This window comes from Symphalangus syndactylus, chromosome 12 (assembly GCF_028878055.3).
Source record: "Symphalangus syndactylus isolate Jambi chromosome 12, NHGRI_mSymSyn1-v2.1_pri, whole genome shotgun sequence".
Lineage (NCBI taxonomy): Eukaryota > Metazoa > Chordata > Mammalia > Primates > Hylobatidae > Symphalangus > Symphalangus syndactylus.
In genome coordinates, this window is record NC_072441.2 from 89,006,682 (window position 1) to 89,024,432 (window position 17,751).

General features: G+C 42.5%; 1 protein-coding gene across 7 annotated transcripts in view; it reads left to right on the forward strand.

Annotated features, from left to right (window-relative positions):
- The first annotated feature begins 4,217 nt into the window (after positions 1-4,217).
- The window catches only part of LY9 (lymphocyte antigen 9), a 33,573-nt gene continuing 20,039 nt past the window's right edge, over positions 4,218-17,751 (forward strand). For 2 of the 7 annotated variants that reach the window (XM_063627033.1, XM_063627037.1), the window contains exons 1-2: positions 4,368-4,554; positions 7,994-8,323. In XM_063627033.1, coding sequence (XP_063483103.1) covers positions 4,431-4,554; positions 7,994-8,323 — 454 coding nt within the window. In that variant the 5' untranslated portion in view covers positions 4,368-4,430. Of the gene's footprint in view, positions 4,555-7,926; positions 8,324-10,027; positions 10,970-17,751 lie in introns of those variants that run through there. The other 5 variants (XM_063627040.1, XM_063627039.1, XM_063627036.1 and 2 more) reach the window with 5 other exon arrangements.

Here is a 17,751-nt window from a genome sequence, read left to right on the forward strand (position 1 = left end):
TTCTTAAGTTGTCTTAAATTATTCAATACTTAATGTAAATTAAGATTTCCAAATAAAATCACAAATGCACAAATGTAAATCAATTACATAGTTCAAATAAGAAACACAAATATTTCAGTTCATTCTGGCTGCTATAACAAAAATATCTTAAACTGGGCAATTTATAAGTAGTGGAAATTTATTTCTTATAGTTCTGGAAGCTGGGAAGTCCAAGATCAAGGTGCCAGCAGACTCTTGGTCTGGTTACGGCTCACTCTCTGCTTCCAAGGTGGGGCCTTGTTGCTGCATCCTCCAGAGGAGATGAACACTGTCTTCACATGGCAGAAGAGAGGAAGGGCAAGAAAGGGCCAGATAACTCTCTAAAGTCTCTTTTATAAGGGCATTAATCCCATATATGAAGGCAGAGTGCTCATGACTTAATCATTTCCCAAAAGGCCCCACCTCTCAATACTATTGCCTTGGGGTTTAAGTTCCAACATATAGGACAGGCACAGTGGCTCACGCCTGTAATCCCAGCACTTTGGGAGGCCGAGGCAGGTGGATCACTTGTGGTTGGGAGTTCGAGACCAGCCTGGCCAACATAGTGAAACCCTGTCTCTACTAAAAATACAAAATTAGTCAGGTGTGGTGGCACGTGCCTGTAGTCCTAGCTACTCGGGAGGCTGAGGCAGGAGAATCACTTGAACCCAAGAGGCAAAGTTTGCAGTGAGCCGAGATTGCACCACTACACTCCAACCTGGGTGACAGAGTGAGACTCCGTCTCATTAAAAAAAAAAAGTTTCCAACACATGAATTTTGGAGGGACAAATACATTCAAACCATGGCAACAAAGTTTACTACAATTTTAATGAACTAAATTTCCTCAAACAATACATATACTTAAAAAATATTAACTGATTACCTTGAACATTTCTATTTTGTATTCCTTATTTTCCCAGGATTGAAAGATTCATAACCACAAAAGAAACAATTATGTCATGCCATTTACAGCCATTTCCTGAGGTACCTTCTCAAGTAGCTAAAGTTGCTTAATGACCAGAAATATCACTGACATGTTAACTAATGGTATTACCAGCACCCCTTTTTTTTTTTTGAGACGGAGTTTTGCTCTTGTTGCCCAGGCTGCAGTGCAATGGCACAATCTCGGCTCACCGCAACCTCCGCCTCCCAGGTTCAAGCTATTCTCCTTCCTCAGCCTCCCCAGTAGCTGGGATTACAGGCGCATGCCACCACGCCCAGCTAATTTTTTTTTTTTTTTTAGTAGAGACGGGGTTTCACCATGTTAGCCAGGATGGTCTCGACCTCCTGACCTCGTGATCCGCCCACCTCCGCCTCCCAATAATTTTGTATTTTTAATAGAGACAGGGTTTCTCCATGTTGGTCAGGCTGGTCCTGAGCTCCTGACCTCACGTGATCCGCCCACCTTGGCCTCCTAAAGTGCTGGGATTACAGGTGTGAGCCACTGCGCCCAGCTGACAGCACCCCTTTTTGCTTGCTTTGTTGCTACCCTCTAAAAGGCTGGTCTCATAGCCTATATCCCTAGATTCCACTTGAACACTGTGACATTCCCTAATTCTTGCCTCTACTGTGGCTGCAGCAGTTGATTTGATGTTGAATTTCTTTAGCTCCTACGATATATTTGTCTTTTCATCTAAGTGTAAAAAGCTTTGAGCTTGTCAAAATTCTACAGTCTTTCATATTCTTCCAATCTGTAGTAGCATATATATACTGCAAGTCAATACAACATTAAAAATAAAGTCCAAAAAATGCAATTGTGTAAAATGCAGGGTCGTCTTAATTGCACAGTGAATGAAGGGTTGGTTGGGGGCTGGTGGTGAAGCAACACAGCTGAGTATGTGGTTGTGGCTGCCAGACCCAAATCTCAACCCAGGCTGGAGTCTGATGCTACCTGGAGGCAATGCCCAGTTGACGGGGGTGATTCTGGGCCTGTAGCTGGCTGGACTCCCAGGACAGTAGCAGGGATTTTAAAAATTTTCCAGTCAGTCACACCCATTTGCTAGGCTGGTTGAAGGATACTGAGAAAGACAACACTGGAGACGCCGGGGCCAACATCACTGGATGTTGCTCCCTGATTCTCAATGCTAGTGCCTTTGCCTCCCTGTCCTGATGAGAATATTAGCCCTGCCCACGTGAGAACAGGGCACACTTAAACGCATTGTACCAAAATTTATATTAATTTAGGTTTTACTATACTTAAATGATAATACTTAAATTGGATTTTGTGTATCATAAGACTGTGTCCTCCTATGGTCACAACTTCAAAGGAGGTCATTTCAGTGATGTTACTTTCCTAAATCTCAGTTTCCTCATCTCTAAAATGGGGATAATCGGAGTATCATCCAAATAGGGTCTATCTTAGGATTAAAGGAGAAAACATATGTAAAGTTCTAAACACACAGTCTCACTCATAGTAATTACCCAATAAATGTTAGTGATGATTTTTATTATTACCAATCTCTCTGAATTCCCTTCTGCCTTTGCCCTCGCCTCCCATGCAGACTGTTCCTGATCTCATGCTCTGTACCCAGACTCCTTCAATAGCTTCCGCACCTGTCTTCTCATCCCCAGGCTCATCCCTTCCACCCATTCTCCCTCCACTCTGCAGCTCCAGGAAGCTTCCTACTCCTACTGGATTCTTGTTGCCTTTAGCTTGGTAACAGGATGCTTTATCTGGGCTCTGGTAACCTCTCCTGACTGTAAGTCCTGCAATCCCCTCTAGACAGCCCATGTTCTAGTCACAGGACCAAGGCTAGAGTGAAACAAGACACTCTCCTAGTGCACAAAATTTAAAGATTTTCAAGATTCTGTCACTTTCAATATTGTGCAACATCAGATCATGACCAGCCTCTAAAGATGCTTTCCGTGGACAGAAGCCTGTTATCTTAATGGTTCCTCTCTCTCTCCCTTCTTCCTTTGAACCCAGACTTCCTGGGTTCAAGTCCTTACTAACTATAAAACTTATATAGTACGCTATTTAACCCCTCTCCACCTCAGTTTTCTCGTTTATAGAATAGGGGTGATAAAAGATATCTCATAAAACTATTGTAAGATCAAATGAGTGAATATGTTAAAGTGTCAGAAGATGGACTAGCACTCTGTAAGCTTTCATCGAATATTAGCTAAAACTACACACTCTGCCAGCCTCAAGTTTTCCTGCCTAGTCCCCTTAATGTTACAGCCTAAGTAAACAAATGACCTGAAGCCCAAAACACAAACTACAGCATGGTCAGCTATTACACTACTGACAAGAAGAAGGAGGAGAAAAAGACAACTTCCCAAGTCAGGATATAGGGAATCATGCCATTCTCCTGCCTACCTTTTCAACTCAGTCACCTCTACACTGTCACATACGATGTCCACCCCCATTGCAGTCTCCCTGATGCTTTTTAAAAGCCATTCATTGCATGTGACAGAAAGCTAGCACAAACTGCCTTGAGCAAAACAGAAAATGTATTGGGTCACTGTATTAGTTATCTGTTGCTGTGTAACAAATTGCCCCAAACTTCACAGCTAAAAACAATAAGCATTTTTGATGAAAAATAAAAAATTGAAAAAAAATTTAAAAACCAAACATTTATTATCTCACAGTTTCTCTTGATAAGGAATCTGGGCATGGCTTAGCTGAGTGCCTCTGGCTTAAGGTACTCACACAGCTAACATCACGGTGTCAGCCAGGGCTGCAGTCATTTCAAGGCCCTCCTGGGGAGGATCCACTTCCAGTCTCACGCATGTGATTCCTGGCTGGCCTCAGTCCTCATGGACTGTTGGGCAGAGGAATCAGCTCCTCGCCGGTTGTTGGCTGGGGGCCTCCCTCTGTTCTTTGTTTTGGAATCCTCTCCATAAAGTATCTCACAAAATAATACCTGGCTCCCCTCAGTGTAAGGTAGGGAGACAGAGATAGTGGGAAAGAGAGAGAGGGAGAGAGGGCAAGAGAAAGAGAGAGCGCATATGCACACACATGCTAACCCAAGATGGAAGTCACAGCTTTTTTGTAACCTAATCTCAGAAGTGACCCATCCCACATCTCTGCCACATTCTATTCACTTGAAGCAAGTCACTAAATCCAGGCCACACTCAAGAAGAGGTGATTACACAGAGGCATGAATGCCAGGAGGTACAGATCTTTAGCAGTCACCTTTAGAAGCCAAATTTAGAACCCAAGTCCCTTGATGTCAAAGCAAGTGATGCCCCACATCAGTCACAAATGAGGCCCTGAATAGACTTGGGACCTCTACCTGCCTGCGTAGATGGGAAGAGTCTGTGGTGTTTTGTATAAACAACCCTCCCTCCGAAACACACACACATACACATGCACACACACACGCACATACACATGCGGAAGCTGTGACAAGTGCGGAAGCTGTGGTAAGTGCATCCTCCTTCAGTCTCATTTCTGAAAATAGATCATCATGGTGGCACCAAAGAGTCACACAGATGACTGGGCTCCTGGGCCTTTCTCCAGCAAGCCACAGAGGAGTCAGCTGCAAATATTCTCTTCTGTTCTACAGACCTCTCTCCTCTTCCTGCTCATGGGTAAGTCCACTTCATGGCCACCACTTCTTGCTACTGGGGTTCTTCTGAGGCCGGTCGCATTCCCTGCCTGGGAGATTCTTTTTTTTTTTTTTTTAATGGAGTCTCGCTCTGTTGCCACACAGGAGTGAAGTGGTGCAATCTCGGCTCACTGCAACCTCCGCCTCCCGGGTTCAAGCGATTCTCCTACCTCAGCCTCTTGAGTAGCTGGGATTACAGGTGCATGCCACCACACCCAGCTAATCTTTGTATTTTTAGTAGGGGCAGGGTTTCACTATGTTGGCCAGGGTGGTCTCGATCTCTTGACCTCGTGATCTGCCCGCCTCAGCCACCTAAAGTGCTGGGATTATAGGCGTGAGCCCAGTTCTTGTTGGTAAAATCAGGAAGCTCCTCTCCTTGCTGGAAATTACTCTGCATGTGTGCATATTCCTGTACTATGAAGGGGGTAACATTCTAGCCCCGGTCTCAAATAGCTCTGGGCTTAAACTACATTTCTCTCACCCTCACACTTTCCTAAGAAATGCCAAGTACATAATGAGTTTGCTTCCTGTATAGTGTGGATAAAACCCACAGAGGGATCCAGGAAAATCCCCTGCTGAGAAGCCACCTAGCAATTTCCTAGGGATGGAGAGAACTTCTGGAGCTTCTTTCTACATATCCTGACTTGGTTATCATATATGCTGGCTTCATTACTGAGGCTTAACTGGGGACCTGGAGGCAGTTAGGTGACCCTGGGCAAGGTGGCATCTATCTGGATATCCTTTTCTCCTCAACCTTATTCCTCCCTATCAAGGCCCATCTCCTGGGAAACATCCCTCCGCTGCCTGGCCCGGAACCCCACTGTCCAACAGATAGAGCCAATCCAGTACCCCAGAGAGGATCTCTGCCACCTGGGACTGTGGCAGCTACTGTCCTTCTGTGGTCCCGCTTTCTCCAGGGCTTCAGGGACGACGGTGCAGGTAGCACTAGAGATCTGAGAGCAGTGGGGGTTGGCTGTTGGTGCCTGAAGGGAGCTCTAGAAACACTCCTAGATGCAGATATGGGTGAACGAGGAGCCTAGGCCACAGGGCTGAGGTCCAGTCTGACCTCTCTTCACGTTCAATTTTATCTTGGCTCATCAAAACACACAGAAAGCAGCAAGGCTGTTTATGTTTACGTCCAACCTTTGGGGTGTTCCTTGATTGTGTTGAGCAAACCTGAAATAAGCTACATTCAAGGTCATCATCCAAGCCTCAAATGATCAATGCAGTGAATTTCAAACAGTTCAGAGCAAAGAGGCATCTCCTTCGGTCTGGCTCCACTGATTAGGATGACCTCAAATCTTACTCTTTTGGTCTGAAAGTATGATACTTTTGTATCTCCAAAGAGTCATTTCAGGAACTTAAAAGGCAGTCGAGTGAAAAGACCCCTCTCACTTTAGTATCAGGAACATCTGAAATTAAATCATTGCTCCATCATTTATTAGTGGTATGGGCCTCTATTTCTTAAGTGTAAAATATAGTTAGTAGGATGCATCACGCAACACTCTTACAGATTGTAGATGATCTACACACACACACACACACGTATAGTGGCACATAGTTGGCAGAAGCTATGATTGTTATTATAATTACTGTTATGTGCATTCTTTGGAAACTATTAAGAGACAGGTGAGTCAAATTCACTTATTGCAATCTTTGAATCCTCTTTTATTATTTGTCCTATGGTGCAATTCAAAATAAAATGACTGGTACTGGGAACCTGTCATTGTACTGGGAGCTGCATTGCACTGTCTTCTGCAACAAGATTTGCCCTGTGAGGCCCACATCCTGCCCCCTCCACTGACAGTCTGTGAGGCTTTGTTTATGGTTTTTGTCTGATGTAAGAAAATTTGAAGTCAAAACAAGTCATATGCACCCAGTCAAGACCCAGCAGCTCCTGGGCTTCCAGGATACAGACGGACAGTACTCCTGGCCTCCCTACTTCCGGGGCATCATGGACATAGGATCTAGACTCTGTGACTGATCAACTCTGTAATCTCAGGGAAGTGGCTTAAATTCTCTAAATTTCAGCTCCTCATCTGTAAAAAGGAGCTGATTATAGTATAGTTATGAGAATTAAATGAGATAATTTACATAAAGTATCTAATGCACACAAAGCAATCATAAGCAGTGTCTTCCAGATGGGAAGAGCTCTCTTTTAGAAAACCTCAAACCAACCTCACATCAACTCAGCCTGAATCTGCCTAAAGAATCCACCTGACCCGACCTTCTCATATCCAGGATCCCTAGCCCTGCATGCTCCATAGCTGCCTCTCCACAAGGTGCAAGTGCTTGGCTGATGGAGGTCTAAGCAGAGAACCCCCATGACCTGCACCAAGCAGCCTCTCTCCTTCCAATGTCTGCATATTCTGTAACCTCTGGGTTTTCAGAGCTTGCTTCAGCTTTCTTCTGCCCCTCCAGGCTATGCTTATGCTCCTTTTTTATCTCTAACCTTTTCTACTTATTTTCCCACCCAGAATTCCTGGTGGAGTCTGGGTCCCAAACCCATCTGATTTGGTCTAGAATTTCCAAAGTGCTCTCCAGAGCCTCGGAAGCCCTGGAATCTGGGAATCCAAGCCAGGGTCACCCAGAAGACACCCATAGGGTCCCTACAAGAAAATTAACTGCCTTGGCCAAATACCAGCTTCCTAGATGCCTTGGTAACAATGTTTATCAGGAATATGATCTTGCCTAAGATGAGGAAATCAGGAACTGTATTGGTACCACCAGCTATTCCCACCCCTAAACCTGGCCAAACCAAAGTCAATCTGAGATCCCATGGACAATGAGGGGAAAAGTAGGGTGAGGTAGAGGTAGGAGAAGCTCCTTTAGTTCCCGACACTGCTATGAGAGTTCTCAAACATTCAGAAAAGTTGAAGCATTTACCCTGGACATTCGTATGCCTACTACCTAGATTCTAACACAAACGTTTTACTTTGCTTGCTTTATCACTCACCTGCCCATCTAACCATCCCTCTACCCACCCATATTTTTAAAAATATGCTCCTTTTTAGTTCATTGGCTCTTCACAATTTGCAGCAACCTGCTTTCATTTCATTTTTACCATATCCCTTGAATAAAATGGTGCAGGTATGAGCATTTCAATCTTTTAGATAAGTAAACTGATTCACTGAAAAATTCAGAAATGTACCCAAAGTCACAAGTCTAATTCCCCTACTGGAACAGAAACCCAGAAGATCTGTTTCACAGATTGTTGTGGCTACTTTTAAGGGAGACAGTGTTTGGAGAATGGAGGAATTAATGACTTTGCTAGACAATGGACCTAGAAGAAGGAGGACAAGAATCTCATTTCATTTCTCAGCATCTGACATTTATGCCCAATGTATATTCACAGAGTGAAAGAAAGAAGGCTAGCTCAAGGAGTCTAGCTGCTCCTCCAAGTCCCTCTTCTATCTCTGCAGGACTAAGAGCCTCTGGAAAGGACTCAGCCCCAACAGTGGTGTCAGGCATCCTAGGGGGTTCTGTGACTCTCCCCCTAAACATCTCAGTAGACACAGAGATTGAGCACGTCATCTGGATTGGTCCCAAAAATGCTCTTGCTTTCGCACGTCCAAAAGAAAATGTAACTGTTATGGTCAAAAGCTACCTGGGCCGACTGGACATTACCAAGTGGAGTTACTCCCTGTACATCAGAAATCTGACTCTGAATGATGCAGGGTCCTACAAAGCCCAGATAAACCAAAGGAATTTTCAAGTCACCACTGAGGAGGAATTCACCCTGTTCGTCTATGGTGAGTTCCAGAGAGCGTCTGTGTTTTGATCTTTTCTTTTTTTTATCTGTGCAAATTTATGGGGTATGTGTGAAATTTTGTTATATGTGTATAGTGCATACTGATCAAGTCAGGGTTTTCAGTGTGTCTGCTGCCTGAGTACAATATATTCTTGTTAAGTATAGTCACCCTACTCTGCTATCAAAAATTGAATTGATTCTTTCTATCTTACTATATGTTTGTAACCTTTAACCCACTTCTCTTCATCATCCCCCCACCACCCACTCCCCACACCCACCCTTCTCAAGCCTCTGCTATCTTTCCACCATCTACCTCCACATGATCAAAATTTTTAGTACCCACATATAAGTGAGAACATGTGATATGTGTATTTTTGTGCCCAGCTTATTTCACTTAAGATAATGACCTCCAGTTTCAGCCACATTGCTGCAAAATATATGATTTCATTCTTTTTTATGGATTTTTAAATTGTTTAAATATATTTAGAGGGTACAAGTGTAGATTTATTGCATGCACATATTGTATGCTGGGGAAGTCTGGGCTTTTAGTGTACCCATCACCCAAAGAGTGACCGTTGTACTCAATAGATAATTTTTCAACCCTCACTCCTCTCCCACCCTCCTACCTCTTGTAGGCTCCACTATCCATTATTCCTACTCTGTATGTCCGTGTGTACCTATTGCTTCCACTTATAGGTGAGAACGTATGGTATTGTACTTTCTGTTTCTGAGTTATTTCAGCTAGGATAATGGCCTCCAGTTTCATCCATGGTGCCGCAAAAGACATGACTTCATTCTTTTATGGCTGATTAGTGTTCCATGATGTGTATAAATATATGTATGTATGTGTATACTGCATTTTCTTTATCCATTCTTCCACTAAGGGACACGGATTAATTCTATATCTTTGCTATTGAGAATAGTGCTGCAATAAACATACAAATGCAGGTATTCCTTGCATGTATCAATTTCTTTTCTTTTCCTTTGGGTAGATATCCAGTAGTGGTATTACTGGATCAAATGCTAATTAAAAGTTTAGTTTCTGAGAAATCTTCATATTGTTTTGAATAGTGGCTGTACTAGTTTCCATCCCCACCAAGAGTGTCTAAGAGTTCCCCTTTTCTCCACATCCTGCCAACATGTGGTTAGTGTTTAAATAACAGCCATTCTGACTGGAGTGAGATAATATCTCATTGTGATTTTGATTTGTATTTCTCAGATAATTGGTGATATTGAGCATTTTTTAATATATCTGTTGGTCATGTGTGTGTCTTCTTTTGAGAAATGTCTATTTATATCCTTTGCCCACTTTTTAATGGAATTATTTTTTTCTTGTTGAGTTATTTGAGTTCCTTGTATAATCTGGATATTAGTTCCCTGTCAGATGAATAGTTTACAAATACATCTGCCATTCAACTGGTTGTCTCTTCACTCTGTTGATTATTTCTTTTGCTGTGCAAAAGCTTGTTAGTTTAAATCACATTTGTCTATTTTTGTTTTTGTTGCCTGTGCTTTTGAGGTCTTAGTCATAAATTATTTGTCCAGACCAACGTCCAGGAGAGTTTTCCCTAGGTTTTCTTCTAGTATTTTTATAGTTTCAGGTCTTACATTCAAGTCTTTAACTGATTTTGAGGAGGTTTTTTTATATGATGAGAAATAGGGGTTCAACTTCATTCTTCTGCATGCGACTATTCAATTTTCCCAGCACCATTTATTGAAAAGGTGTCCGTCCACGTCATCGAGGGTGACCACCGCACGCTCCTGGAGGGCAGCGGCCTGGAGTCCATCATCCGCACCCTGGCTGAGCCACGTGTGAGCGTGCGGGAGGGCTAGGCCCGCGCCCCCACCTGCCACTGGAGACTACTCCGCCAACCCCACCTCACCGCCGTGCAGCGGGGCTGGAAGGGTCCTGCCGATGGGACCCTGCCTGGCCCAGTGTCACTGCCCCCCGAAGCTGCTAGACGCGGGCGTTAGGCGTGTCTCACCCACCCGCCGCCTCCCATGGCACGTCGGGAACACCGGAGCCGCCAACTTGGAGACTCCTGGTCTGTGAAGAGCCGGCGACGCCCGCAGGAACCGGGCTGGGCCTTGTGTGCCTGTGGGGTTTGTGCTTGGTCTTTCTCCGCTTGGATTTGCTTATTTATTGCATTGCTAGTAGAGACCCCCAGGCCTGTCCACCCTGCAAAGACTCCTCGGGCAGCATGCGGGTCCCGCACACTGCACCCATTTCCCCGATGTCCCCTGCGGGCGCGGGCGGCCACCCGAGCCTGCTGGCTGCAGCCCCCTCGGCCAGGCCTGGCTCAGCCCCACTGCGTGGGAGGTCACCGGCCACTCCCCAAGGAGCCAGGATCCCCGGGATGCAGGCCCACAGTGCGAGGCTGCACCCATGATGCGGAGCTGGCCTCCAACCCTGCGGGCCGCGCGGGGCACCAACTCAGTGTTTGTCAGTGTTTGTTTTTCCAAGAAATGGTTCAAATTGCTGCTCAGATTTTTAAATTTACTGTAGCTGCCAGCGTACACGTCTGGACCCCATTTCATTTTTACACCAATTTGGTAAAAATGCTGCTCTCCTCAGCCTCCCCACAATTAAACTGCACGTGGTCTCTAAAAAAATTAAAATTAAAATAAATAAATAAATAAATAAAAAGTGTCTTTTCTCCCCAGTGTAAGTTTTTGTTGGATTTGTCAAAGGTCAATTGGCTATAAATCTGTGGCTTTATTTCTGTGTTCTCTATGCTGTTCCATTGGTCTATGTGTCTATTTTTATAATACCATGCAGTTTTGGTTACTATAGCCATATACTGTATACTGAAGTCGAGTAATGTGATGCCTCTAGCTTTGTTCTTTTTGTTTAGCATTGCTATGACTATTCAGGGTCTTTTGTGGTTCCATATATATTTTAGGATTTTTTTTTGTGGCCAGGCACAGTGGTTCATGCCTGTAATCCCAACACTTTGGGAGGCTGAGGCAGGCAGATCTCTTGAGGTCGGGAGTTCGAGACCAGCCTGGCTAGCATGGTGAAACCCCATCTCTACTAAAAATACAAAAATTAGCCAGGGGTGGTGACGGGCGCCTGTAATCCCAGCTACTTGGGAGTCTGAGGAGGGAGAATCACTTTAATCTGGGAGGCAGGGGTTGCAGTGAGCCAAGATCACACCACTGAATGCCAGCCTGGGTGACAGAGTGAAAACTGTGTCTAAAAAAAAAATTTTTTTTAAGGATTGTTTTTCTAATCTGAGAAGAGTAAGGTTGGTATTTTGATAGGGATTTCATTGAATCTGTAGATTCTTTGGGCAATATGGTCATTTTAACAATATTGATTCTTCTGGTCCGTGAGCATGGGATATTTCTCCATTTGTTTGTGTCATCTATGATTTTTTTCATCAGTGTTTTGTAGTTTGCCTTGTAGAGATCCTTCACCTCCTTGGTTATACTTATTCTTAGGGTTTTTTAATAGCTATTGTAAATAGGATTGACTTCTTTATTTCCTTCTTGATTAAATAATTATTAGTGTATAGAAATGCTACGATTTTTGTACATTGATTTCTATCCTGCAACTTTACTGAATTCATTTATCAAATCTAAGGGTTTTTTGGTGGAGTCTTTAGGTTTCTCTAGTTATAAGATCATATCATCAGGCTGAGCGTGGTGGCTCACACCTGTAATCCTAGCACTTTGGGAGGCCAAGGCAGGTGGATTGCTTGAGCTCGGAAGTTCAAGACCAGCCTGAGCAACACGGCAAAACCCCATCTCTACAAAGAATACAAAAATTAGCTGGGCATGGTGGCATGTGCCTGTAGTATCAGCTACTCTGGAGGCTGAGGCGGGAGGATTGCTTGAATCCCAGGAGGTTGAGGCTGCAGCGAGTCATGACTATACCACTGCACTACAGCCTGGGTGAAAAAATGAGACCCTGTCTCAAAAAAAAAATTATATCATCAGCAAAGAGGAACAATTTGTCTTTCTCTTTTACACTTTGAATGTTTTTTTATTTCTTTATTTTGCCTAATTTCTCTGAGTAGAACTTTCAGTACTATGTTGAATAAAAGTAGTGAAAATGGGTATCCTTATCTTGTTCCAGTTCTCAGAAGAAAGGCTTTCAACTTTTCCCCATTTGGTACAATATTAATTGTGGAATTGTCATATATGGGCTTTATTATTTTGAGATATATACCTTCTATGCTTAGTTTGTTGAGAAATTTTTTCAGGAAGGGATTTGGACTGTATCAAGTGCTTTTTCTATAACCATTGAGATGATCATATGGTTTTTATCCTTCAGTCTATTGATATGATGTATCACATTTATTGATTTACATACGTTAAACCATGCTTGCATCCCTGGGATAAATCCCACTTGATCATGTATTATCTTTTTGATATGCTGTTGGATTCTGTTTGCTAGTATTTTGTTGAGGATTGTTGCATCTATGTTCATCAGGAATATTGGCCTGTAGTTTTCTTTTTGATGTTGTGTCCTTGTCTGATTTTGGTATTAGCATGATGCTGGCCTCATAGAATGAGTTAAGGAAAATTCCCCCTGCTTTGATTTTTAAGAATAGTTTCAGGAGGATTGATATTAGTTATTATTTGTATATTTGGTAGAATTTGGCTGTGAATCCATCAGTCTTGGGCTTTTCTCTGTTGGGAGACTTTTTTATTACAGATTAATTTCACTACTTGTCATTGGTGTCTGTTCAGATTTTCTATTTTTTACTGATTCAGTCTTGGTAGGTTGTATGTTTCTAGGAATTTATCCATTTTCTCTAGGCTTTTCAGTTTGTCAGAGTATAGTTGTTCATAATAGTCTCTGACGGTCTTTTGTATTTTGGTCTTTTGTATTTCTGTAATGTCAGTTGTAATGTCTCCACTTTTTCTGATTTTGTTTATTTGGGTCTTCTCTCTTCTTTTCTTAATTAGCCTAGCTAGCAGGTTATTAATTTTGTCTGTTTTTTCAAAGAGCTAACTTTTTGTTTCATTGATTCTTTGCGTTTTTTTAGTCCCTACTTCATTGAGTTTTGCTCTGATATTTATTATTTCTTTTCTTCTGCTAATTTTGGGTTTAGTTTGTTCTTGCTTTTCTAGTTCCTTAAAGTGCATTGTTACATTATTAATTTGTGATCTTTATACTTTTTTCACGTAGGCATTTATTTCTATAAACTTCCCTCAGCACTGCTTTTGCTGTACTCCATAGCTTTTGGTACATTGTGTTTTCTTTTTCATTTGTTTCAAGAACATTTTTTAAATTTCCATCTTAATTTCTTTGTTGACCCAATGGTCAGGAGCATGTTGTTTAATTTCCATGTATTTGTATCATTTCCAAAGTTCCTATTAATATTGATTTCTAGTTTTATTCCATTGGAATTGAAAAGATATTTGATATGATTTCAATTTTTTAAAATTTGTTGAGACTTGTATTGTGGCCTAACAAATAGTTTATCCTGGAGAATGTTTCGTCTACTAATGAAAAGAATGTATATTCTGCAATTGTTGGATAGAATGTTCTGTAAATATCTGTTAGGTCCATTTGGTCTAAACTCCAATTTAAATCCAATGTTTCTTTGTTGATTTTCCATCTAGAAGCTCTGTCTAATGCTGAGAGTGGAGTGCTGAAGACCTCCACTATTGTTCTGTTGCAGTCTGTCTCTCACACACACACACACACACACACACACACACTCTTACTCTCACTCTCTCTTTGGTAATATTTGCTTTATGAATCTGAGTACTCCAGTGTTGGGTGCATATACATTTAGAGTTGTTATATCCTCCTGCTGGATTGATCCCTTCATCATTATATAACGGCATTCTTTGTCTTTTTTTTTTTTTTTTTTTACTGTTTTTGACTTAAAGTCTGTTTATCTGATATAAATATAGCTAGCTATTCCTGCTTGCTTTTGGTTTCCATTTGCATGGAATTGTTTTTCCGTTTCTTTACTTGTAGTCTATATATCTTTACTGTTAAGGTGAATTTTGTGTAATTAACATATAGATGGATCATGTTTTTAAATCCATTCCACCATTCTACATCTTTTAAATGGATAATTTAATCCATTTACATTCAGAGTTACCATTGATATGTGAAGTTTTTCCTGTATACTCTTAATTGTTTTCTGGTTGTCTCATATATTCTTTGTTTCTTTCTCTCTTATTGTTTGTCATTGTGGTTTGGTGGGTATCTGTAGTGACATCATTCAAGTCCTTTCTCTTCACCCTTTGTGTGATTGCTTTACAAATGAGTTTTATACTTCCATGTGTTTCCATCATGGTAAATGTCATCTTTTGCTTCCAGGTTTAGGACTCCCTTGAGCATTTCTTGTAGGACCCCATCTAGTGGTAACAAATTCTCTCAGCATTTGCTTCTCTGAGAAAAGCTATTTCTCCTTTTTTACGAAGAATAATTTTCCCAGATAAATGGCCATCATTAAAAAATCAGGAAACAACAGGTGCTGGAGAGGATGTGGAGAAATAGGAACACTTTTACACTGTTGGTGGGACTGTAAACTAGTTCAACCATTGTGGAAGTCAGTGTGGCGATTCCTCAGGGATCTAGAACTAGAAATACCATTTGACCCAGCCATTCCATTACTGGGTATATACCCAAAAGACTATAAATCATGCTGCTATAAAGACACATGCACACGTATGTTTATTGCGGCACTATTCACAATAGCAAAGAGTTGGAACCAACCCAAATGTCCAACAATGATAGACTGGATTAAGAAAATGTGGCACATATACACCATGGAATACTATGCAGCCATAAAAAATGATGAGTTCATGTCCTTTGTAGGGACATGGATGAAACTGGAAAACATCATTCTCAGTAAACTATCGCAAGGACAAAAAACCAAACACCGCATGTTCTCACTCATAGGTGGGAATTGAACAATGAGAACTCATGGACACAGCAATGGGAACATCACACTCCGGGGACTGTTGTGGGGTGGGGGAAGAGGGGAGGGACAGCATTAGGAGATATACCTGATGCTAAATGACGAGTTAACGGGTGCAGGAAATCAACATGGCACATGGATACATATGTAACAAACCTGCACATTGTGCACATGTACCCTAAAACCTAAAGTATAATAATAATAAAAAAAACGAATAATTTTCCCAGATATAGTATTTTTGGTTGACACTTTGAATATATTATTCCATTCTCTTCTGGCCTGCAAAGTTTCTGCTGAAGAATCCACCATTAGCCTGCTGGGCTTTCATTTATAGGTGGCTAGATGTTTTCCTCTTACTGTTTTTATGATTTACTCTTTGACTTCAGACAGTTTGACTGTGATGTGTCATGGAGACCTTTTTGCATTGTATTTTCCTGGGAATCACTGAGTCTCCTGTATCTGGATGTCTAAGACTCTTGCTAGACTTGGGGAGTTTTCTGCTATTGTTTCATTAAATACATTTTCTAATCAGCTCTTTGTCTCTTTGCCCTCAGGGATGAAATAATTTGAATATTTTATCACTTTATGTTGTCCCAAATGTAACAAAGGTTTGGCTCATTCTTTTTTATTCTTTTTATTTATTTACTTTTTGTTTGGCTGAATTATTTCAAAAGACCTGTCTTCAAGTTGTGAGATTCTTTCCTCAGCCTAATCTAGTTTATTATTGAAGCTTTCAAGTATATTTTGTATTTCCTTCAGTGAATTCTTCAAATCCAGAATTCTATTGATTCTGTTTTTTAAATATCTATCTCTTTGGTTAATTTGTCATTCGTATCCAGAATTGTTTTTCTGATTTCTTTGTATTGTTTTTCAGAATTCTCTTGTATCTCACTGAGCTTCTTCTTATTTTTTAATTTACTTTCATGGGGCGGTCTTTTTCCTAAAAATGTGTCTATTGTGTTGTTGGGGTAGGGCACTCTGGCTTTGATTCTGGGTGCATGCAGTAGTATAGTCTCTGTATGATTTATTTGGCTGTAAATAACATTAGTGGTATGTGTGATTTCCTCAGTAGGTCAGGGTGTGGTTATTAACAGAGGCTGTGGTGAAGTTGTGCTGAGGATTGAAATGTCAAGTGGACCAGTCATCAGGCCACAGTGGTGGCAGCATACCTATCTTTGTGCCTCAAGGCAGTGTATGCTGTCACTTGTGTTTATGCTTATCAGCAGGCCAATTTTTAGGTCTCCACGTGGCTTGCTCAGATACTGATAATGGCAGCAGTGGGCTGAAGGGTGGTGAGCAGGCTCTCAGGCCCCCAGGCAGTCAGTGTGTCATGGGCAATGACAGTAGTGGGATGATTCTCTGGGTCCCAAACAGTATGCATTGATGTTGATGGTGGCTGCAATGGCCTGGGCAGACCAGTCTCCAGGACCACAGGTGGCACTTGCAGGTAGGTGGTAGTGGCTGGGAGTTAGGCCCACCCTAGGCCCCTGTGGAAAAATGCTCAGGTGCCCAAAGCAGTGGATTGGGTTGGGCAATCCCCAAGATGCTGGCCTATGTGTTCTCTTTCCAAGGGGGAAGGGGGAAGCCAGGCTGAGTGGGCTTGCGCTCAGGCCCCCCAGTGGTGAAAGCAGACACTAGCTATGTTATGTGGAAGCAGGGCCATCCTCAGGCCCCAGGCAGAGTGCTCAGGTGAGGACAGTAGCCACCACAGTGAGGCCCTGCCACTGGAGAAGGTGAGGCCAGGTTCAGTGGCCACAGCCTTGGATGGCAGATGGGGCATATGCATCCCTCTCAGCCTCGGTCCTCGGAGGGCTTCTCCCAAGCCAGCTTTAGCTGCAGGAGCTTTTGCCCAGCTTGCAACCAAGTTGCAGCAGCAACTCACAGCCCACTGCTTTACCCAGTCTCAGTCACAGCAGCATTCACTTCCTAGGACCAGAAACTGCAGCCCACACCTCTCTTGCTACTTAGCTCTACCTGCAGAGTGCTCCCAGTTCATACTCTAGTCTCAGCAGCAACAGTTTTAGTTTTCCTAACACCTCAGACCCAGCACTGTTGGGCCCCAGGACAGCATGCATTCTGCCAAAGGCTAAGTTTGGAAATGGTCCCTTACTATAACTGCAGAGGTCTCAGAAAGAGTATGGAACCCAGTAGAAGCTCCCTCCCTGGAGCAGTTCTGCCCCCCACAGTCTCCCACCAGCTCCCTATGGTAGTTTCAGGGATTGGGAGGGTCAAAGGGGTCTCATGTGGCCAGGATTGCATGATTCTGCAGTGGGATGTGGGCCACTGGAGGTCTCTTGCTTACCTCTATTGGGAAATCATTCCCAGCTCCCAGCAGATCCCAGCCAGGGAGGCTGCCTCTGTTCCTTCTCATTCCCTGCTTTTAGTGTTTCCTGTCACATCTCTGTTGAATTCCAGCATTCTCCCTTGGAAAATGTATTTGAAATATGACTGTTTGTATACTACTTTTGTTCTTCTAAGTAGAGGAGGTAGGCATTAAATTCTTCTAGTCAGCCATTTCAAAGCCCCTTCTCTTGAT